This window comes from Melospiza georgiana, chromosome 26, assembly GCF_028018845.1.
Source record: "Melospiza georgiana isolate bMelGeo1 chromosome 26, bMelGeo1.pri, whole genome shotgun sequence".
Taxonomy (NCBI): Eukaryota; Metazoa; Chordata; class Aves; order Passeriformes; family Passerellidae; genus Melospiza; species Melospiza georgiana.
In genome coordinates, this window is record NC_080455.1 from 4,616,861 (window position 1) to 4,638,716 (window position 21,856).

General features: G+C 46.9%; 2 protein-coding genes across 2 annotated transcripts; both read left to right on the forward strand.

Moving 5' to 3' along the window:
• The first annotated feature begins 1,832 nt into the window (after positions 1-1,832).
• Positions 1,833-3,661, forward strand: LOC131093674 (mast cell protease 1A-like). The gene is made up of 5 exons (XM_058040941.1): positions 1,833-1,903; positions 1,985-2,132; positions 2,338-2,473; positions 2,724-2,975; positions 3,216-3,661. Exons 1-5 carry the CDS (start codon positions 1,840-1,842, stop codon positions 3,348-3,350), a joined length of 735 nt encoding a protein of 244 aa, XP_057896924.1. The 5' UTR covers positions 1,833-1,839; the 3' UTR covers positions 3,351-3,661.
• A 5,249-nt stretch (positions 3,662-8,910) lies between these two features.
• LOC131093469 (kallikrein-11-like) lies at positions 8,911-12,994 on the forward strand. Its single transcript, XM_058040626.1, has 5 exons — positions 8,911-8,974; positions 9,671-9,815; positions 11,411-11,552; positions 11,697-11,897; positions 12,857-12,994. Exons 1-5 carry the CDS (start codon positions 8,911-8,913, stop codon positions 12,992-12,994), a joined length of 690 nt encoding a protein of 229 aa, XP_057896609.1.
• Positions 12,995-21,856: the final 8,862 nt, after the last annotated feature.

Consider the following 21,856-nt stretch of genomic DNA (forward strand, 5'->3'; position numbering starts at 1 on the left):
GGTCTGGGTCAGGAAAAGGGTATTGTCCAACAGTGCAATGTTCCTGGGGCTCTAAGTAGCTTCTCCAAGAGCTGGCAATGTTTGAGTCTCAGGGATTCCTGAGAGATCTGTGGAGAGGATGGGACTGGGGCAGACAAACTCTATTGCCCGAGGCAGGTGAGCTGCTGGGAGAGCTTGACCCCCTCACCCTTGGTGTTCTGCTTCTCTGGACCAGCAAAACAAGGAAAAATCTTCCTAAAAAATGCCCTTTCCACAAACACATCCAATGCAAGGAGACCCCAGCTCATGACTGAGGATTAATGGGGTCTGAGCCCCCACGTGAAGAAGAATTCCTGCTCTGTCTCATCCCCATTGCTCTCTGCAGCCACAGCCTGAGCTGGATCTTGGCCTTTCTCCCCTGCTGACATCCCAGTTCAGATGTTCTTTCTTTGAAGCCAAGTGGGGCAGAGGATGGACACCCCCTCCTGCGACATTTCTCGTATTTTCCCTTCAGATCAGAGCCAGAATCTGCCTGAAACTGCTTGACACTGCCAGAAACTGTCTGAAACTGCCTGGTGGCTCCTTGTGCTGGGCTGGGAAGGGTCAGGGGACACACAGGGGACACCTGAAGCCCTCTGGACCTCTCCAGCTCCGTGCCTAAAGCAGGTATTGATGGATGAGGCACCTCAGCATCCCTGGCACCCTCCAGAAGTCAACAGGAAAGCCAAAACACCTTGGCCTCAGAGAGAGGAGCTTGTCTGCACTCAGAGAGGAGCAGGAGAGCAGCTCAGCTCCCTGTGCCCATGGCCTGTCCCTCCTGTCCTGGGGCTGCTGCTCCCAGGAAGGTTTCCACCCACAGATTGTGGGGCAGCCACAAGTAACTGCCGGGCAAAAAGAGCAAATTACAAACACAAGATAAAACATCGATGATTCCTCTTGAGGTTTTCCTGCTGTGCTGCTGCACAGTCCTGATTAAAGCTCGTGCTTTCAGATATTAAGATTTAAAATACCAAACCATGGGTTCAGCTCTGTGGAGAGCTCAGTGTCAGGCTGCATGGCCCCAGCACAGCCCATGGCATCCACTTGCAGGTGTTTTTGTGCTCCAGGAAGGGTGGAGTAGATTTGGTTTAAAAATGACTGAGCACTCCTGGCAGTTGAGTGGTTGCACTTCCCCGCTTTGGTCTCTTCTACTAAATGCACAGAGCATTTCCCACATCCCAGTCCCCGGTCTTCTGCCCCCAGAGGAGCCAAGAAGAGCCAAGAGAGCCCCTCTGATCTGGGCTGACCCAAACTCTGCAGATTTGACTTTTCACAGCGCTCAAAACCAGCTGAGCTGTTTGCCCTTTCATTTAAATGGGTGATGGTGAATCTCTGTAAGAAAAGAGGCTCTGCAGAGCATTTCTCAAAGGAAAACAAGGATATGAAAGACCAAATTTCAGGATTGTCTCCTCAGGAGCACATTCACAACTTTAAATGGCCAAGTTTTTCTGATGATTTTTTAAAGTGGCTTTTTTCTAGAACCTTACATTTCCTCAGGGCAAGAAAACATTAAAGAGAAAGTGTGGGAGAATTATGAAATCACACCTCAAAATCACTTCTAATCTTGCTTCCAGCACCCCCTGAGGCTGTGACTGTGCTGTGCCAGGTTCTATCTGCCCTGGCATTTCCACCCTGGGCTATATCACCCATCAGTGCCAGTCAGGGGGACGTGGGCACTGAGCTGGCCAGGCCAGAGATGCCCTGATTAACCCAATCAGCCCTTTGCACATGGTTTCCTGGCTGCTGGGCACAGCTGCCTGCAGGCTATAAAAGCAGCTCCTGGCTAGGGGCAAACTCAGGATTGCACCCAAGTGGGAAAAGATGTGCCAGCTTTGGACAGTGCCAGCCCTGTTTCTGCTGCTCTGCTGCCCCTGGGCCAATGCCAGTGAGTCAGGGCTGTGCTTTGGGGCTGCTTTGGGGGGGTTTCAGAAGCCCCTGGCTCATATTAGGCTGGGTTTTTTTGCAGGTTCTCTACGGGGTGAGATTGTGGGGGGCCACGAGGCACGGCCCCACTCGCACCCCTACATGGCATACCTGAAGATAGTAGAGCAGGGGTTCTGTGGGGGCTTCCTGGTGGCCCCTGACTGGGTGATGTCAGCTGCACACTGCCTGGGGTGAGTATTGATACAGGGGTTTTATCCCTTTTTTTCTCCCCTAGAGTGGGAGTTCTTTCCCTGGAGTGATTTTGGAGCAGGTCCCTCTCTGCACCTGCCTGTAAAATGAGTTATATCAAATGAGGGAGGGAGTGAGTGACTACCAGCCTGATTTCCCCTTTCCCCAGCCTGATTTCCCCTTTCCTCCCCCTTCTGCCATGGCCAGGAACACCACAGTCATCCTGGGGGCTCACAACATCTTTGAACCAGAAAAATCCCAGCAGGTCCGAGGAGTGCTCAAGTACTACGAGCACCCTGAGTACAACCCCATCACCAATGCAAACGACATCATGCTGCTGCAGGCAAGGAGTTCTGAGGGTGCAGAGGGGCTGGGGGACACCAGGGGCTGGGTAGAGCTTGTCCTGTTTGGGGGCTCGTTCCCCAAAGCTGCTCCTGCCCCAGGTGCTGGAGGTTGGGAGGGATCTGGGAAGGAGCCATGGGCAGGGGTTGGAGCCTCGTGTGGCTCTCACAGCAGCTGGCAGAGCCTGCTAGACCCTGCCTGCCTCTGCAGAGCAAATATCCCGCTCACAGCCCTCTCTGAACCCCTTCTAGCTGACATCAAGGGTCACTCTCAATGAATACGTGCAGCCCATCCCTCTGCCCAGGACTGGCAGTGACCTCCCCACGGGCACCAAGTGCATGATTGCAGGCTGGGGTCTGATCGACGAGGACAGGCCCACCAGCAAGCTCTTTGAGACCCAGGTGTCCATCTACAGCCGCAGGAAATGCAGCCTCTTCTACCCAAACCTGAATTCTGGCATGATCTGTGCTGGCAGCTTCCACCAGCTGAGGGATTCCAGCCAGGTAGGAGAGGGCACAGGGGATGTTCTGGGAGCTGGGGCAGCTCCCAGGGCAGGTGACAAGTGTTTGAGCACAGGGTTTGCCTCTCTGGATGTCCTGGCACCAGCCACAGGGGTAGAGCTCAGCCCAGTTGGGAAATGGGGCAGGAATGGAGCCCCAGGGCAGGGAGGGAGCAAATCTGTTACCACAGGCAAGAAAAAAAAAATATCTGTTGTCTCTAAAATGAACTTTATCTCTCCCCAGGGAGATTCTGGTGGGCCCCTGGTGTGCAATAAGGTGGCACAAGGAATTGTTTCCTTTGGCCATGATTCCCCACCCGGGGTCTACGCCCGCATCTCCAACTACCTGCCCTGGATCAGGAAAGTCATGAATAAGTAATGGCAGTCAGTGGGAGCATTTCTCCAGCTCTGCTGTGCCCGGGACACTGCAAATCTTCCTTCCTGCCCCTGCTGAAGGCTCAACTCCCTGCTGTCTCCTCAGGAACCCAAATTACTTGCTCAGGGCACCTTCACTGGGTTCTGGGGCTGCTGTCTGTCCCTGTCTGCCTGTCTGTCCCCCCTGGCAGGAGCAGAGATGGCCCCAGATGGCACAAAAAGAGGCTGTGCCACAAGAAACCCCACTTCCTTCAGAGATAACCCTGTTCCTGCTTGAACCCTGCTTGCACTTCGAGTAAACTCAAAGCTGCCCCTCCCAGCGTGTGTTGTGTGTTTTTTGTGGCCTTGCCACAGAGAGAAGTGTTTAAATCGCATGATTAATGTTTAAATGTTTAAATCACATGTTTAATGTTTAGATCTTTAAATTACATTTAACAGGAGGGAGGCTCTGGCTGCTGCACCTGAGAGGTGCAGAAATCACAGCTCTGCATCCTCAATCTGTGGCAGAATCAGAAATAAGAGCTGGATTTGTCCTTCTTGGGGTGATGAGTATGGGAATGTGCCTCCTATTGATGGAGTGACAAAAGTATCTTTTGTTCCCTCAAAAAGGAAAGAAGCCCGGAAGTTTCTCTCTTCCATTAGGTGAAAAAACCTCATAGGCCTGGGGAATTTCACTTCAAATTTAAGGATAGCTAATTAGGCAGAAGCCAAAAAATCCTGCTTGGGCAATTTACTAGAAAAAGAAGAGAACAAAGAAACTAAAACTAATCACTTTTGTGAGGTGTTTTACCAGGAGCAAGAACCTCTTGCACCTAGCTCAGTTTTCCTCTGTTTGTTATTTTGCCTTTTATTAAACCTTTTTGTTCCCAACACTGCCACAGCAGCCATCCTGCTGACTTTATGCCCCTAAAAGTAGCTGAGCTATCTTGGTTGAGTAACAGACCTGCAAGAACTTATGGGACCTGACTTGAAGAAGCTGCAATTACTGATGAGGAGTAAAACTGCCCAGGTAGAAATGGGCAGGATGATGGGCACAGATCCCTTCACCAACTCCAGTGTGGTGCCACCCTCCTGGGAGCATGGGCAGCAGGGCTGTGGGCACCAGCAGTGCCCAGGGCTCTGAGGGTTCCATCTCTGCTCCCTCTCAGCACCCCAGGGCACAGAGCAGCTGCACAGAAAGGTCACAGGGCACTCTTGGGTTTTCTGTGGTTGAGATGACCCCTGAGGTATTAAAAGTCTTTTTTCCCCAGCCCTGTGACAAAAGAAGAAGTTGAGATTCCTCGGTTCTGCTTCTCAAAGTTGTTTATTTTCTCTTATTTATTCCATTCTTTCTCCAGCCTGCTGAGATCTGTCCAGCAGGTTGGGTTGAGACACAGTGCCTGTCCTTGGGGTGGTGTTAACTTTTTATACTAAAAACTATGTGTACTTCATTTACAATAATTCTCCAATACCTATCACCTATGTTAGACAGTCTGCCTCCACTCTAAACCAATTCAGAAGTGTCACCATCCCAGCAGAAGATGGAGGACAAGAAGAAGGAGAAGAAGGACAGGACACACCCAGATTCCTCCATCTTGCCTCTTGAACCCTCAATCTAAATCCCTAAAATTCTGCTTTTTCACCCTGTGACAAATTAACCATGATTCTACTCAAACTTTTGCGGCTTGTAACTCTTCACACAAAGCCGGTAATTTTTTCCATGGGCAAAAATGGAAGGCACAGGTGGTTTTGACCCCATGTCAGGGTCTCTGAGCCCCTTGCCTGGGTCTCTAATCACCCAGGGCAGCCAGAGGAATGTCCTGGTCCTGACAGGGCACAGCAGGCTGGTCTCTCTGAGCTGCAAGAGGCTCCACTGGCTGCAGGGAGCTGGATTTTCTGTGTCCTGAGCCCTTGGGTGTGGGCAGTGGCTGTTAAACCACCAGGTCAGGGCTTTAGGATCCCAGAGAGGAGGCACGGCCCAAATCCCAGCTGTCACACATCCCCTGCTCCCAGGCTTTGCAGACACAATCCATCCCCTTTCCTGGGGGTAGAAGCACAGAAAGGCTTGAACTGAAAGGGTTTTGAAGGACCTGGGTTCACAGAAGTGCCTGACCCCAAAGCCACATCCTCCTCTCCTCCCTGCAGGGACCAGACCTGGCTGGCGCTGGGCACATCCTTATCCCCTGGTAACCCAAACCTCTCCCTGCAGCTTTGGGTGATGCCCAAAGATGAGTTCTCCCCTCAGAGGATGCTCAAGGGCTGTTTTCAGACATTGCAGTCTGAATTTCCTCCCATCTCCTTCTTTCCAGCTCCTTTCTGGTGGTTTCTCTTGAGTGCACAGAGAGCCAAGAGTTCCCAGGGGGAGGTGATGGAGACAGAGATTAAATGAAGTTGTTTTACCCTAAAATTAATCACCAATCTTTATTCAATATATTACTAAAGTTATAAAATGCAATTCGACAACACACTGAATCATATTTTAAAATATGTATTCCAATCACACTTCTCTTCCAATATTTTTCACCAAAAGAAATATACTATAACTAATACTCTCATTGCCAACATTAGCTTAACAGTTCCTAATCACAATCTCACAAATTTTACTATTAAAATATTCAAACTTTACAACAACAATTTAACCTTAATAACAATAATACTCATTCAATCATTATTACATACCCAAAAATGTTCCACAATTAGAATTTTTCACAAAAAAAAATGCTATAACTAATACTCTCATTGCCTATATTACCTTAGCAATTCCTAACCACAAACAACAATCTCATCAATTTTACCATTAAAATATTCAAACTTACAACAACAATTTAACCTTAATAACAACAATACTCATTTGATTATTACTACATACCCTAAAAAAACAGTTCCACGAATTAGAATTTTTCAGAAAAAAAAATGCTATAACTAATACTCTCATTGCCAACATTATACCATTAAAATATTCAAACTTTACAAGAACAATTTTACCTTAATAACAATAATACTGATTCAATTATTACTACATAGCCTAAAAAAAGTTCCACAATTAGAATTTTTCACCAAAAAAAATGCTATAACTAATACTCTCATTGCCAACATTACCTCAGCAATTCCTAACCACAAACAACAATCTCATCAATTTTACCATTAAAATATTCAAACTTACAACGACAATTTAACCTTAATAACAACAATATTCATTCAATTATTACTACATACCCAAAAAAAAGTTCAGCAAACAGGATTTTTCACCCAAAAAATGCTATAACGAATACCCTCATTCCCTTAAAAAATCCTAACCACAAACAATAATCTCATCAATTTTACCATCAAAATATTCAAACTTTACAACAACAATTTAACCTTGTTCAATTGTACTACATGCCCTAAAAAATAAAAAGTTCCACAATTAGAATTTTTCACAAAAAAATTTAACTTTATAACCAATACTCTCATTGCCAACATTACCTTAACTATTCCTTACCACAAACAACAATCTCATCAATTTTGCCATTAAAATATTCAAACTTACAACAACAATTTAACCTTAATAACAACAATGCTCATTTGATTATTACTACATACCCTAAAAAAAAAAAAAAAAAAATTCCACAATTAGCGTTCCCTTAATTAGCTCTGATGAATGAGTGAGTGCAGATGTCCCTGGCAGGGGTGAGGATGTTCTGTGATGTCAGGGGGGAGACTTTGTGGGTTGGTTTGTGGTGGGAAAAACCAGCGGGGAATTTTAAATATACAAAACCATTCTGCAGTGCAGGGGAAAGGGTGCCTGCCCTGCTCTCAGGGCCTTTCCCACTGTTCAGGAGGAGGTTCCCACAGCCCAGTTCGGATTTCTGCTCACGAATCCTCCAGATTCTTGCCTGGGATGGAGGGAAACTGAGTCAGCTGTGCCTCCAGCAGAAGGGTCCATGTTTGGGCTGCTGCTCAGAGCTGCTATCGGCTCACAAATCTGCAAGTGAACAGGCTGCAGCTGCTTATCTGTGCTGCATGAATCTCTGTCACGTCTCAGGGTTTTCCTTGAAGCTCCAGCTGCTGCAGGCTTTGCACGAGAATGGCAGCTTGTAAATACAAACTGGGGTTTGCCCACTTGGCACAGGAGGCTGAGGGGGAAACTGATTTACTGGCAGTGAGGGCAGCGAGGAAACATCAGCCCTGCTTCGTCACAGGTGAGCTGGGGATGCTCAAGGTTGGATTTTTCTGGAAAATCCCAGAATTTGGGCTGGAAGGGACCTTAGGGATCATCTCATTCCATCCCTGCACACTTTCACCATCCCAGGCTGCTCCAAGCCCATCCAGCCTGGCCTTGGGCACTGCCAGGGATCCAGGGGCAGCCACAGCTGCTCTGGGAATTCTGAATTCCATCCCAGGGAAGGATTTTTTCCCAGTGTCATCAGAACCATGTTACAAACACATTCATGCCAATTTTCCTCCATTAGCCAAGAGTGAGGGATAGCAGGAGGGTCCTCACCTGCCATTCACAGCCTTTAGTGATGCCTCAGGTTTGAGTTTTTGTATTTCTCAGGTTCTGTGCTGCTTTGGTGTGTATTTTATTTACAGACGGTAAATCAGGTACACACTAAAATGTATTTTAGTTTGTGTGTGGGTCTGGGTTCACATGAGGGGATGGTGAGCTCAGAGCAGGGAGACAAAACAATTCCTGCTCCAGCTGGGCACCAAGGACAAATGATCCAAATCTCAGCCCCAAGAGCACAAACAACAGAGAAAAACAAGAAGGATGGGACTGCGTGGGCTGGAGCTGGAACTGGACAATTAACTCCAATATAAAAATGGAGCAGAACTTATAAAAGTGAGAGACACCATGACCTGTTGTCCATTTCTGTGACTTTTTGGGTTTTATCTTGGGTGCAGCCCTGCATGGGCTGGGGCTGTAATTGGACAATTAACTGCAAGATGCAAATGGAGCAGAATTTATAGAAATGTGAGACCCCATGATCTGTTGTCCATTTTTGTGACCATTTTGGTTCATCTTGGGTTCATTTTGTGACCATTTTGGTCCATCTTGGGTTCATTTTGTGACTGTTTTGGTTCATCTCGGGCTCAGCCCTGGCTGGGCCCTTGTGCTGCCCAATGTGGATCCACTGAGGCCTCCTAATAAATAAATGAATTAATTAACTCTGTCTGGTTTCACAAGGCATCATTAGAACGGATGGAAGTGATGCATCAGGTGAAATAAATCATGCTCATGTGGGGCTCCTGATAAAAATCAAGAGGCTTTCCAAGAAGAGAAGCTGCAAAGGAAGAGCTCACTGGAAGTCGAAGAGGTGAGGGTGGGTGCATTGCCCACAGCTTCCAGAACAAACACAACGTTCTAAAACTGGCTCTAGAAGGACGTCAGATCCCTCAGATCAGCCCATGATGGAGGTGGGCTGGTGCCCAAAGCCAGAACTGACTGAATTCCCCTCTCGCACTGCTGAGACATGCAACTTGTGGAGAGATTCTTCAGATGAGTCTGCCTCCTGTGGTTTCCTGGAGTCTGGTGTCGGGCTATAAAACCCTGCTGGGAGCGGGGTGAGACCCCAGAAGCCCGAAGGGACCCACAGCAGGCTGGGATGGAGCACCTGCAGAGCCTCCTGCTGCCCCTCGTGCTGGTGATGTGCTCCCCAGCCAGCAGCAGTAAGTAGAGTGGGGTGGGAATTTATAAAATCAGAGGGTTTTGTGGAAAGCTGCAAAAGGCGGGCTTCAGATACAGCAGAGCTGCATTAGAGCTAAGCAGCAGCCATGAGATAGGTTCAGCAGAGAAACTGTTTAAACTGTAGAAAAGCAAGGATGAATAGAACAATGGTCTGTGTATTAACGCTTGTCTAGAATAACTCTCTAAGCTACAGAAAAGTTTATCTAGTGAGAAATTAGGAAGGTTAAAGATTAATAATGGAGCTCTGTGCGTTGTGTTTGAAGGCTTACAAGTAAGTATTGTATTTGAAATAAGCAAGCATTGTTTAACCAAAGGTGCCTGTGCTTATAGTGATTGGATAGAACCACTGTCAATATAGAATATATACTCTACAGATATAAATACTGTCAATGTGCTTTTGCTTTGTGTGATTGGTCAAGAAGCTTATAAAGTGAGTTGTAACATTAAGTTTTCTGGCCTGCTGCCTAGATTGTGAGCTGCTAGCATCTTTCCATTGTCATAACCATGTAATGAGACTGATGCTGGGAAATAAAACAGCTCAAGGCACGTTCCACAGCAGCTCTGTCTCGTTCGTGTCTGTAAATAATCCCCCTTGCTGGTGTCAGAGTGGGTTGGGGATGGATAAATCTCATCTCTGTGCCCTCCAAAATCCTCATTCCCATCCCCATCCGTTGCAGGTTACCCCTGGAGGTGGAGGGAGAGAGGAGAAGCCAGGACACAGCCTGCTCCCTACGTGGCCCTTCTGCAGGGCAAGGACAACCAGAGCTGTGGGGGCTTCCTGGTGGCTCCAGCCTGGGTGATGACAGCGGCTCAGTGCCTCCAGTGAGTCCTGCACTGAGGGCTCTGCTCCTCTGGGGAGGGGTCACAGCTGGAGGCAGCTCAGCCAACAGCTGGGAACGTCTGGGATGGCAGGAAAACCCTGGGGACAGATTGGGGATAGGGACTGCCCTGAGCCCCATCTCCCTCCCAGCCCTGGGGACAGCCCTGGGGACAGCTCTGAGCCCCATTTGCCTGGGGACAGGCTTGGGGACATCTTGGGAACAGTTTGGGGACAGACCTGAGCCCCATCTCCCTCCCAGCCCTGGGGAGAGCTTGGGGACAGCCCTGGGGACAACTCTGAGTCCTATTTCTCTGGGGACAGCCTTGGGGACAGCCCTGAGCCCCATTTCCCTGGGGACAGCCCTGAGCCCCATTTTCCTGGGGACCCCCCTGGGACAGCCCTGAGCCCCATTTCCATCCCCAGCCCTGAGCCCCATTTCTCTCCCAGCCCACCCTCAGGTATTTTCCCTGATTTTTCCCCCGCCATGACTCGTTTTGTTTCCCCCAGCTGGCAGCAATGGAAGCTCAGGGTGGTTTCTCCCCTCGCTGTCAGGCTTTGTCCTTCCTGCCATCAAAATCTCTGCTGGCAGAATTATTCCCTATGAAATCCATTCCTCTGTTCCTAAAAATATTCCAGTTCCTTGCCCAGCCCTTTTCCACCCCTCTGGCTGGGGTATGGATGGACAGGAGGATTTTTCCAGGTGTGGCTCCCACATAGCCCAGGGCTGATTTAGAAATAAATATCCTGATTTAGAAATAAATGATAAATGATTTAGAAATAAATATTCTTATTTAGAAATAAATGATAAATGGTTTAGAAAGAAATATCCTGATTTAGAAATCCTTGAACTTCCATGGGACCTGTGGAGCCCAGAATAAGGAGAGTATTGGAACAAATGTGGCCAGCTTGAGGTCTGGGCACTGAGATAAAGGAGATAAAGGAGGGATAAAGGAGATAAAGCAGAAATAAAGGAGAAAAAGGAGAGATTAAGGAGATAAAGGAGCCCTTGCTCTGCCTCTTGGCTGGGCACATTCATTGGTAGAGCTCCTTGGTTCCACCAATTCTTCTTTAAAAATGATATATATAATATATTTATATATTATATATATCATTTTTAAAGAATATAAATATATTCTATTCTATTATGTTATTTTTATTTTATGTTATTTTATGTTTTATATATTATATCTTTTATATTTTATCTAATTTATTTTTATATATTTTATTTTATATATAATATATAATATATAATATATAATATATAATATATAATATATAATATATAATATATAATACCTATTATATATTATATAATATATAATATATATTATATATTATGTATTATGTATTATATATATCATATATTATTGTTATATAAATATATATTTATAATATAATATATAAATACATATATTTATATTATATATATAGATATATATATTTACATAATGATATAATATATTTTGTGCATGGGGAATATCTATTTACACTGCATTGTGCAATTGGGCTGTCCTGGCCATGCCCTGGGGGATGAACCTCAGTGTCCCCAGGTGGGACAGGGACAGGCTGGTGACACCCCTGTGCTCGATGTCACCAGGCACAAACCTCTGAGTGTCATCCTGGGAGCCCAAAGCCTGCAGAGGAGAGAGGGAAGCTGGCAAACCTTCCAGGTGAAGGAGTACCACAGCTACCCAGGCTTTACCAGCCCCAAGGAGGGCAAGGACATCCTCCTGCTGAAGGTAACCATGAGCACCCTGAGCTGCAGCCCTGGGGCACCAGGGCATGGTGGATCACAGGGCAAACACTCATCTCTGTGTTTTCTCTTCTCTTTTTTCTCTTTTTATCTCTGTTTTTTTTTTTTTTTTTTTTGTGCCCTCACCCAGCTGAATGGCAACGCCAGCAGCAATGGCCACGTCAGGCCCATTTCCTTGGAGAAATCCAAAATTCGGGGCGGCACCGAGTGCAGCCTGGCTGGCTGGGGGTACAGGACGGCCACTGTCACCATCACCAGGCCGAGGGACTGCCTCAACCACTACCCAGGCCTTGCTGACAACCTCATTTGTGGGCAGAGCTCGTCCTCCAAGGTACCTGGAAAGGTCAGTGTGCTCAGGGAGGGGAGGCTTGAGCTGGGGCAAGGCGCTGACAACAGGATCCGTGTGGATCCTTGTGCTCTCCCATGGCACAGGAGGAGCTGGGAGTCCCAGCCATGATTCACCCTGAGCCTCAGTGTTGGTCTGAGGGACTTTTGTGTCTGGAGCCAGCAGAAAGGCAGAAATGGAGGTTTATTGCTCCCAAACAAAGCTGCGACCACCAGCCCCTTGTGGGAGCAGAGTTGCCTGGAGAAAAGGAGGCTCAGAGGTGACCTTATTGCTCTCTTAGAGGTCACCTTATTGCTCTCTTAGAGGTCACCTTATTGCTCTCTACACCTTCCTGAAGGGAGGTTGGGACAGGTGGGGTTGGGTCTCTTCCACCAGGCAGCACTGACAGAACCAGAGGACACAGTGGATATTGGATATTAGGAAGAAATTTTTCACCAAAAGAATAATCAAGCACTGGGATGCTCTTCCCAAGGAGGTGGTGGAATCATCATCTCTGGATGTGTTTAGAAAAAGAGTGGACATGGCACTTGGTGCTATAGTCGGGTTGAGGTGTTAGTTGATGATCTTAGAGGTCTTTTCCAACCTCATTATTCTGGAATTCTGGGATTCTGGGATTCTGATTCTCAGTGATTCTGGGATTCTGATCCTCTGGGATTCTGTGATTCTGAGATTCTGATTCTCAGTGATTGTGGGAATCTGGGATTCTGATTCTCAGTGATTCTGGGATTCTGTGATTCTGAGATTCTGATTCTCAGTGATTGTGGGACTCTGGGATTCTGATTCTCAGTGATTCTGGGATTTTGGGATTCTGTTATCCTCACCCACTGCAGTCCCGGCTCTGCTGGGCAAATCCTGCCCTGAATTTGCAGCCTCCCTCCCTCCCTCCCTCCTTCCCTGCAGCTCCACCACCCAGCCCTGATTTATCTCTCTCCTCCTCTTCACAGGGTGATGCTGGGGATCCTCTGGTCTGCAACAACAAAGCCTTTGGCATCTTCTCCTACAGGCACAACAACTGGCCTGGCTTCTACACCCACATTGCTCCTTACCTGCCCTGGGTCCACAGTGTCATGAAATCCTTGTGATGCTGCAGAGCTCACCCTGCAGAGCCCCATCCTCACCAGCTTTTATTCCCTTTCTCCCTGGGAACATCTGCCCTGCTCCTGGTGGATGTGGCAGGGGTTTCTCTGCGAGCTCTGCCCGTGCTGGGGCTGGCACAGAGGAGCTGCCTGGGCTGGGTTTGTGCCCTGGGCTCCTGCCCTGCTGTGCCCTTGGTGGCTCCAGCTGTGGAGAGGAGCAGCAGCACAGCCCCAGAGAGGTGCCAGCAGCTCAGGGGGTGTCTGGGGGGTTCCAAGCCCTGCATGAGGAGATCAGAGGGATGCAGAGAGCAGCCTGCAATTTCTGCCATTTGTGGCATGTCTGGGTGTCCTCTGCCCCATTTTGGGCTCCAAGGACACTCCCCAGTGCTTCACGGCTGCTCTCCCAACTTCTGAATCCTGCTGCCTCCTTTCTCCCCTCCTCTGCAGCCCCAGTGTTGGGAGAACACATAAAACCAATAAATCTCATCAGCATTTCCAAGCATTTTCCCGGTGCTGTTTGGATTTCTCTGGGGCCCTGGCTCCAGTGCTGAGCAGCTCAGGAGAAAGCCACAGCTCCAAGAGCTGAATCCCAAACTGGAGATCTCTACCCCAAACCAGCGACCTCCATTTCTCCATTTTCTGCCCTCTAAACCTCCAGAACAGAGCTCCAGTCTGGATTTCAGATCGGACTCTCTTCACTCCCTCCAGGGATCTCCAAGCTGGTCCTTGGGTGGGATTTTGTCTCTCCCATCCTCTCCCCCCTCTCAATTCTACCCCATCCCACCTCTGGCTGCCAAATCAGCACCTTCCTTCCCCCCAGGGCACCTCTGGCACTCGCAGTGCTCATTGTGGCACCCTGAGTCATCTTTTTAGTGATGCTGGCAGCAAAGAGAGGAACCTCACAGCCCCGCCACGGCCTGACAAGTCAGGAAATATTTTATTTCTGGTTGTGGTTTTTAAGACAAAAATATATAAACCCTGCCTTTTCTACAATAGAGCTTAAACATATTGCAACCTGAGGAAATTAATCTGGAGAATTTGGAAAGAGACCAAGCGAGAGGAGCTCAAACACTTCCGTTAGATGTTTGGGATTTCATTTACAGAAACATTTCTGGGGAGTGTTTGCCTTTCCTTGTGCTCACCTCTGCCCAAAGGTGACTTGTCAGAGGCCATTCCAACATCTGTGGCAGCACTGGACACAAAACACAAGGACAAAGATGTGAAGACTCCAAATATTTTCCAAACCTTATAATTCAAAATGTCTAAAAGTCCCCAGGTCACTCACCTGACCAAGAAAAGCTGCAGCTGAGCAGAGTTATCAGTGTGGTTTTTGCTGTGGGTGGTGTTGCACAAGGAAAGCACCTCGAGCACATTTCTGCTGAGTTTTCCATGCCCAGAGTGCCCTCTTTGGGTTGGCAACAGGGTTTGTTCTTCAGGGTCCTGTCTCTAAACAACTTCCAAACTGATCCAACAAAATTCACCTCCTCCAGTTTGGAAACAAATTCATGGCTGAGCTGAGGAAAGGCTCCTCTTATCCCCAGGGTTCTTTACACCATTTAATCTGCTCTGAATCAAGGGTTGCAAAGCTGATATTGAGATTTCTTCTTTTTCTGAGCCTGCCAAATCCTGCCCAGAAGAATCTATTCTATTTCTATTCTATTCTATTCTATTCTATTCTATTCTATTCTATTCTATTCTATTCTATTCTATTCTATTCTATTCTATTCTATTCTATTCTATTCTATTCTATTCTATTCCATTCTATTCCATTCTATTTCTATTTCTATTCTATCCTATTCTATCCTATCCTATTCATTTCTATTTCTATTTCTATTTCTATTTCTATTTCTATTTCTATTTCTATTTCTATTTCTATTTCTATTTCTATTTCTATTCTACTCTATTCAACCCCCAGGGTTCTTTACATCATTTAATCTGCTCTGAATCAAGGGTTGCAAAGATGATATTGAGAAGAGATTTCTTTTTCCTGAGGCTGCCAAATCCTGCCCAGAAGAATCTATTCTAATTCTAATTCTATTCTATTCTATTCTATTCTATTCTATTCTATTCTATTCTATTCTATTCTATTCTATTCTATTCTATCCTATCCTATCCTATCCTATTTATTTCTATTTCTATTTCTATTTCTATTTCTATTCTACTCTATTCAACCCCCAGGGTTCTTTACATCATTTAACCTGCTCTGAATCAAGGGTTGCAAACCTGATATTGAGATTTCTTCTTTTTCTGAGCCTGCCAAATCCCGCCCAGAAGAACTTATTCTATTCCATTAAATTCCATTCCATTCTATTCTAATTCTATTCTTATGCTATTTCATTTCTAATTCTATTCTATTCTATTCTATTCTATTCTATTCTATTCTATTCTATTCTATTCTATTCTATTCTATTCTATTCTATTCTATTCTATTCTATTCTATTCCCAGTGCTCCTCCTGTGTCACCTCTTGGGCAGCTGGAGCCCAAATTCCTGACTCACTGGGAGGGAGGATGGAACCAGCAGAGCAGGAGGGACCTGTCCTTGGGGAGCTCCATCATTTCTTTCCATGGCCAGGAGCTACAGATGCTCCCCTGAGATGAAGGAGGAGCAGCTCCAGGAGCAGCTTCAGGACAGGGAACAGCCCTGGGCAGAGCTGAGGTCCCTGAGCAGCCACATCCTCACCCAGCTCAGCAGCTGGGCTTACCCAGAAGCTCCACACAGCCCAAATGTGGAGGTTTTGTCACACATTTCAGCCACAAAAACTCTTCTAAAGCCATGAGTTCTCCAGCCACAGTGGTGGAGAATGGTACAAAAATTAAACTAGGCTGGACTTCCTGGTCAGGCTGCATGGCAGGAGATAAAGCAGCTCCAGGACAATTATACCAAACTGGTGTCACTGGGAGAGCACACAGGAAACAGCTTGGGGTGGGATAAGCCCGGGCTGAGCCCAGGGCTCAAGAAACTCTTGACAGAAATGTTCCACCAGCAGCTGCCATTGCACAGGCCAGGCTGCTCCTGAGCCCTGCGTGGGACCAGGAAAACACAGGGGACAAACCTGGGGCGCAGGAGGGAGGCTTTATATTCCTGCTTTATAAATTCCACGTGGCATTTTACTCTTATGCTGGACAGATGTTTCCCTCTCTTCCCCAGAAGGAAAGCTCAAAGGAAAGAGGAGGATGATGGTTGTCCAAGGACAATCCCAAATTCTCTCTTCTTTTCCCTTTTTCTTGCACATGGGATTTTTTTAATATGAAAAATAAAAAACAAATTTATTTCCTTCATGCTTTGCCCATGAGCACAACCCCAAGGAGCTGCTCTGGTAGGGCAGGGACATCCAGTGGCCAGGTTTGAAGTGATCTGCAGCAGTCCCTGGGCCAGCTCACCTTCTCAGGACACTCCCCTGGCCCACAGCCCAGCCCTGGCAGCTTTCTCGGCTGAGTCCCTCCCTCTGGGGCAGGCTGGAGGCCAAAGGAATTATCCAGGCACTGGAGGAGCCTCAGGACACAGCCTCCCATGTTCCCAGACCTCTCCCTGCAGGATGGGCACGGGAGGAGCTGAGAGCTTCAGCCTGACTGCAGAGCTGGAGGTGAGGAGGAGCTCTCTGTGCTGCTGGGGAAGCTTTTTCCAGCTTGGGCTGGTGCCTCAGGTTTTGGTTTTTTATAGTTTTCAGATTCTATTCTATCCTTATTTCTATTTCTCTTCCTATTCTGCTCCCAGCCCTGTCCAGCCTGGCCTTGGGCACTGCCAGGGATCCAGGGGCAGCCACAGCTGCTCTGGGAATTCTGAATTCTATTCCAGCTCCTCCCAACCCTCCCAGGGAAGGATTTCTTCCCACTATCATCAGTTCCATGTTACAAACACATTCATGGCAATTTTGCTCCATTAGCCAAGAGGGAGAGCAGGAGGGTCCTCACCTGCCACTCTCAGCCTTTGGTGATACCTCAGGTTTGAGTTTTTCTATTTTTCACATTCTGTGCTGCTTTAGTGTGTGGGTCTGGGTTCACATGAGGGGATGGTGAGCTCAGAGCAGGGAGACAAAACAATTCCTGCTCCAGCTGGGCACCAAGGACAAATGATCCAAATCTCAGCCCCAAGAGCACAAACAACGTGGGCTGGAGAGAGAAAAACAAGGATGGGACTGCACGGGGTAAAGCTGGAATGGGACAATGAACTCCAATATGCAAATGGAGCAGAACTGATCAAAGTGAGAGATCCTGTGATGTGTTGTCCATTTTGTGGCCATTTTGGGTTGTGCTGCCCAAGGTGGATCCATTGTGGCCTCTGAATAAATCCCTATTTTTATTTTTTGTGTTTTATTCTTTAGCTCTGTCCAGGGTCTGTTCAGGTCACCCTTCACAAGGCCCCAGGGCTGGAGTGGTCCTTGGGAAAGCAGCAAGTGTGAGCCTGCTGTTCCCTCAGCTGCCTCCTTCCCTGGGCTGCTCCAGGAACGGCCCCACTCACACCTGAGGCTGCAAAAGCCCTTTGACACCCAGGATTTTCCCCCAGCTGGAAATACTGGGTGTTAAAACTTCATTTTTTTTCCCCCTCAACTTGTTGCTTTGGTTTATTTAAACAGAGCAGATTTGGCTCTTTGCAGAGAACACAACACATGACTGAGGACACAAACACTGACGCTGCTCCCCAGCTGCTGACGGGACAGAGCCTCTCAGAAAAGCAACAAAAACTCACCCAAAAAGCTAGAAAAATGACAATTTAAACCCTTGCCAGTGCTCTGGCCACCACACCATTGTTCCCTTCCTGGTGGGAGCCAACAAAACGTCTCAGGAGCTGCAGCTTCACCTGGGCTAAGTGACCTTGGAGGGAGCAGAACATCCTCAGCTGCAGCTTCCTGAAAACACAGGAAACCTTTACAGAGAGGAAATTGGCCATCTCTACCCACTCCCAGCTGATTTAGTGCAGCATTCCTGGAGAATGAGCCCAGAGAAAAGGAATTAAGCTCTATAAACTCCATCTCAGGAAATCTCTCTGTGGAAGTTTTAGTTTTCACAGTCAGGGACGATTTTAAGCCATGTTTTATATTTCTGTTTCTAACAGACAAGACTGGAAGCAGTTCTGGTCCCACCAACATTCCTGCTGTTGGCAGCAAGATTTCCTGCTTGGAATTGTGCCTGCAAGGGGCTGACAGCACTGCAAGAGGCAGCAGCAAACACCAACCCTCAGCAATCCTGCTCCAAAATCCTGGAAAACTTCAAACCAAGATGCCACCATTGCATCCCTGTGCCTTAAACCCCCAACCAGACCCTGCTCACATTTCAGAGTTAATGGTAAAATGCATTATATGTAATTATGGGCTATTATATCTTTTATTTACCAAAACATGCTTTGTTTCTATGCCTGAGAATCCTGATTTTCTGACAGGAGGCAGAGCTGCAGATCCCACAGGGTACCAGGGAGGAAGAGGAGAGAAGAAACACACACACAACCACCACACGGCTTTTAGGAACAAAATTTATTCCAATTTCAAACAGAGAGTTTATTTCAGGAGAAAGATATGAAAATCAATTTCCATCAGATATTTCTGTAATAAGCGTGAGTTGCCCAGCAGTCAGAGTGGGATCATTCCAAGAAACAATCCCACTCCTGGACTGGAATGAGACAGTTTGGAGTCTGAATAGATCCTGACACTGGGCATCTTATTCAGAAACTCCTTTCCCCTACCCTCTTCCCTCCCCGCCCCCCAACACGCACAACAATACATGCATTGCAAATGACAAGGTTTAAAAACAGCATTTTATATAGTATTCTTTTTAAATAGGATAATGTTTAAATTGTCTTAAATCAGGATCCTATAATATACAAGTATAACCAAATAATTTCCACCACATTGGCACTTGTAAAGAGTCTCTGGCACTACTAAAAGAAGGGGCATTGGCACAAACCATACTCTTAAAAAACTGGGTGCTGCATAACACACTTTATCTCTGCTGGACTCTAACGACCTGGGCTCTGTACAGGACAATACAATGGTCAGCACACTCTGGAAGTACTTTTTTTTTTTTTTTTTTGGTCTTTTTTTTTTTTTTTTTCTGTTTGTTTGTTTTTTTTAAGTATTTTTTGTCTTTTTTTTTTTTTTTTTTTAAACCAATAAAACACATGAAGAAAAACCATAGTTGAACGCAAGGCCAACATTGCTAGGAAGCAACAACAAGAGACCAAAGAATCCAAGTGGAGGAGAAGGGAGGGAGGAAGGGCAGGAGCTGACACGCTGCAGCTGGAAGGGGCTTTTGCTCACCAGGTAGCCAAATCCACATGGGATGGTGAAGGAAAAGGGATGCTCCTCTGCTCACTGGCTTCAAGTTTCAAACTAGTTCCAAGTATGTTGGTTTCTTCGACAGAACAAAGGTTAAAAGTGCACAAGGAGCAGAGGTTGGCAAGGAGACCCAACTCCTCAGGCTCTGGATTCCCTACAACAACCCAATTTTTACCTTCCTTCTGAAAGTCACTCTCAGCCTGCAGAGAGCTCTGACAGGCCTCGCTTTCAGAAAGGTTGATACAGGCAAATTTGGTTTTTAAGGTTTGGCACTTTTGCATTTGCCAGCCAACAGAGACAGGAGCCAGCTGTGCAGGAACACTGCACTGGCCAAGCTGGAGGCACACGAGCAGCTGCTCACTAAGGAAAGCACGTGCTGATAACACTGCAATCTTCTCACACATGATAACAGCCACAGACAACTCCAGGTGACAGGTACAGCTCTGACCCATTCCTACCCCAGTCCAGGAGGAGGTTTCACAACTCAACAAGAGCCACTGAGCAAAGCTCAGCCCTCCCCTCCCCTCCCTGCCCTGAGCCACTCCTCAGGCCAACACAAGCAGGAGGTGCCCCACAAGGTGCAGCACATTTCACATTTCCCAAATCCTTGTGCACACAGCTTCCCACCATGCAGAGTCACTCTGCAAGAGACAGATGCCAAGATCCCTCCTCCTGTGCCAGGGCAGCAGCTCTTAAAGAAAGGGGAAGGTACAAAACCAGACAAAAAAAAAAAAAAAAAAAAAGTTTCTGATTCAAGTGGAAGTACCACCATCATTCACCTTGGAAAAGAGAAACTTCTGGGAAGTTATTTTCCAAGAACCTGTGTATCTCAGTGCCAGGCTCATTGCTGGCAACAGCTGTAGTGTGAACCATTTACAAAAGGATCACAGAAGCAGAAGAGGTTGGTTCTGCTGTCTGCTTCAGAGGAACAGCACATAGAATACATTAAGATGATTATAAATTCCTCTTTATAAGACAATTTCTACAAACTGGATCATTTTGGCATAAAGATGAAAACAAAAAAAAACCAAAAAAAAAAAAAAAAAAAAAAAAAAAGCAGTAAAATTGATGCAAAGCTGTCTGACACATGGGAATCCCTCCTCATTCCTCCCAAGGATTAAATGCAGTCCAGAGCATGGCTAGTCTAAAGAGATGCTATGTTTCCCTCAGACTGGCTCTTCTGCTGTTGGTCCCATGGCTACTGTTCCACCTCGAGCTCTGGAATCACCTGGAGCAGAGCTTGCTTTGCTCTGTAGCACTCTGAGCACACAGAGGCTTCTGGAAAATGAGGGAACTAGCAACAGAATGATTCAAAATCATGTCCCTCCATGATTTAGTGTTCTAGATCAAAGCATCTTAAGCATCTCAGACAGTTAGATTTACTCTTACAACGTTGTGCAAAACACTGATGTAGTGCTCTGTCTACAAAAGAGACAAAATATCAACAGCCCCCTCCAACAGTGCAGCTCGTTTTGGCTTTTTTTTTTTTCTACTGGCAGCCTTCGAGGGGGCAATCTGGTTGATCCAGAGAATTTGGACCCAATTCTTCTTGTTGGAATTGAAACAGGAGCATCAGTGACTGACACACACCCAGTGGGTCTCACCTCCTGCTTCCCTCTCTCTCTCCCTGCCTTGCCAATGCACTTCTTCCTCCAGGCTGGCAGCAGCACCTTGATTTGCCTCAGCTCCTGCAAAATCCAACTCTCCTCCTGCTCAGTGGAGATTCAGTGGCATTGAGAATCCACAATTTCATCTATTCTGCTTTCCAGCTGGTGCTGCTGCCTCTGTGCTGTCCTTTCAGCACCTTGATTTGCCTCAGCTCCTGCAAAACCAAACTCTCCTATGTGCAAAGGCTTCTCCCTCCTGCTCAGTGGAGATTCAGTGGCATTGAGAATCCACAATTTCATCCACTCTGCCTTCAAACTGGTGCTGCTGCCTCTGTCCTGTCCTTTCAGCACCTTGATTTGCCTCAGCTCCTGCAAAAAAAAGCTTTTTAAAGCTCTCCTATGTGCAAAGGCTTCTCCTCCTGCTCAGTGGAGATTCAGGTGGCACTGAGAATTCATAACTTCATCTGTTCTGCCTTCAAACTGGTGCTGCTGCCTCTCTCCTCCTCTCCTGCTGCACCAAGTGCAGCCAGGGCAGGGCTCTCTGCATTCTGCAGCAGCCACTGCTAACAATTAATTAATTAATTCATTAACCACTGCTACCACCCTGCAGCAAGGATGGGTGCAAATCCTCCAAAGAGGGGAATGCATCAACAGGAGGGACAGAACTCCCTCCCCAAGAGCCATCCTCAAGCTCCAAAAGGAACAATCCTGGCAGAGCCTCTCACCCTCCAGCTCTGGTCCTCTCCAACTCTGCAAGGCTGAGGAATTCTTACAAAGTCATTCACACACTGGCACAAAATGCAATTAAAACAAGGCTTGATTGCTATTAGGCAGCAAGAAAAGACCTAGAGGATGGCACAAGATTAAGGTTTTCAATGCAGGCAAAGTCTGATGTTGGAATGCCACAATCACTCAGTGTGCTTTTGGTAACTGCTGCATAGAGAAGTTTGCTCATTGATGTCAAAAACTCTTCCCAACAAAAACAGTTCCT

What these genes read in the sequence shown, in the direction of transcription:
- LOC131093674 (XM_058040941.1), top strand. Translation starts at nt 1,840, where the DNA reads ATGTGCCAGCTTTGGACAGTGCCAGCCCTGTTTCTGCTGCTCTGCTGC. An exon ending in TCAGCTGCACACTGCCTGGG is followed by an intron (nt 2,133 to 2,337) that starts GTGAGTATTGAT and finishes TGCCATGGCCAG; the next exon opens with GAACACCACAGTCATCCTGG. An exon ending in ACGACATCATGCTGCTGCAG is followed by an intron (nt 2,474 to 2,723) that starts GCAAGGAGTTCT and finishes AACCCCTTCTAG; the next exon opens with CTGACATCAAGGGTCACTCT.
- LOC131093469 (XM_058040626.1), top strand. Translation starts at nt 8,911, where the DNA reads ATGGAGCACCTGCAGAGCCTCCTGCTGCCCCTCGTGCTGGTGATGTGC. An exon ending in ACAGCGGCTCAGTGCCTCCA is followed by an intron (nt 9,816 to 11,410) that starts GTGAGTCCTGCA and finishes CGATGTCACCAG; the next exon opens with GCACAAACCTCTGAGTGTCA. An exon ending in AGGACATCCTCCTGCTGAAG is followed by an intron (nt 11,553 to 11,696) that starts GTAACCATGAGC and finishes GCCCTCACCCAG; the next exon opens with CTGAATGGCAACGCCAGCAG.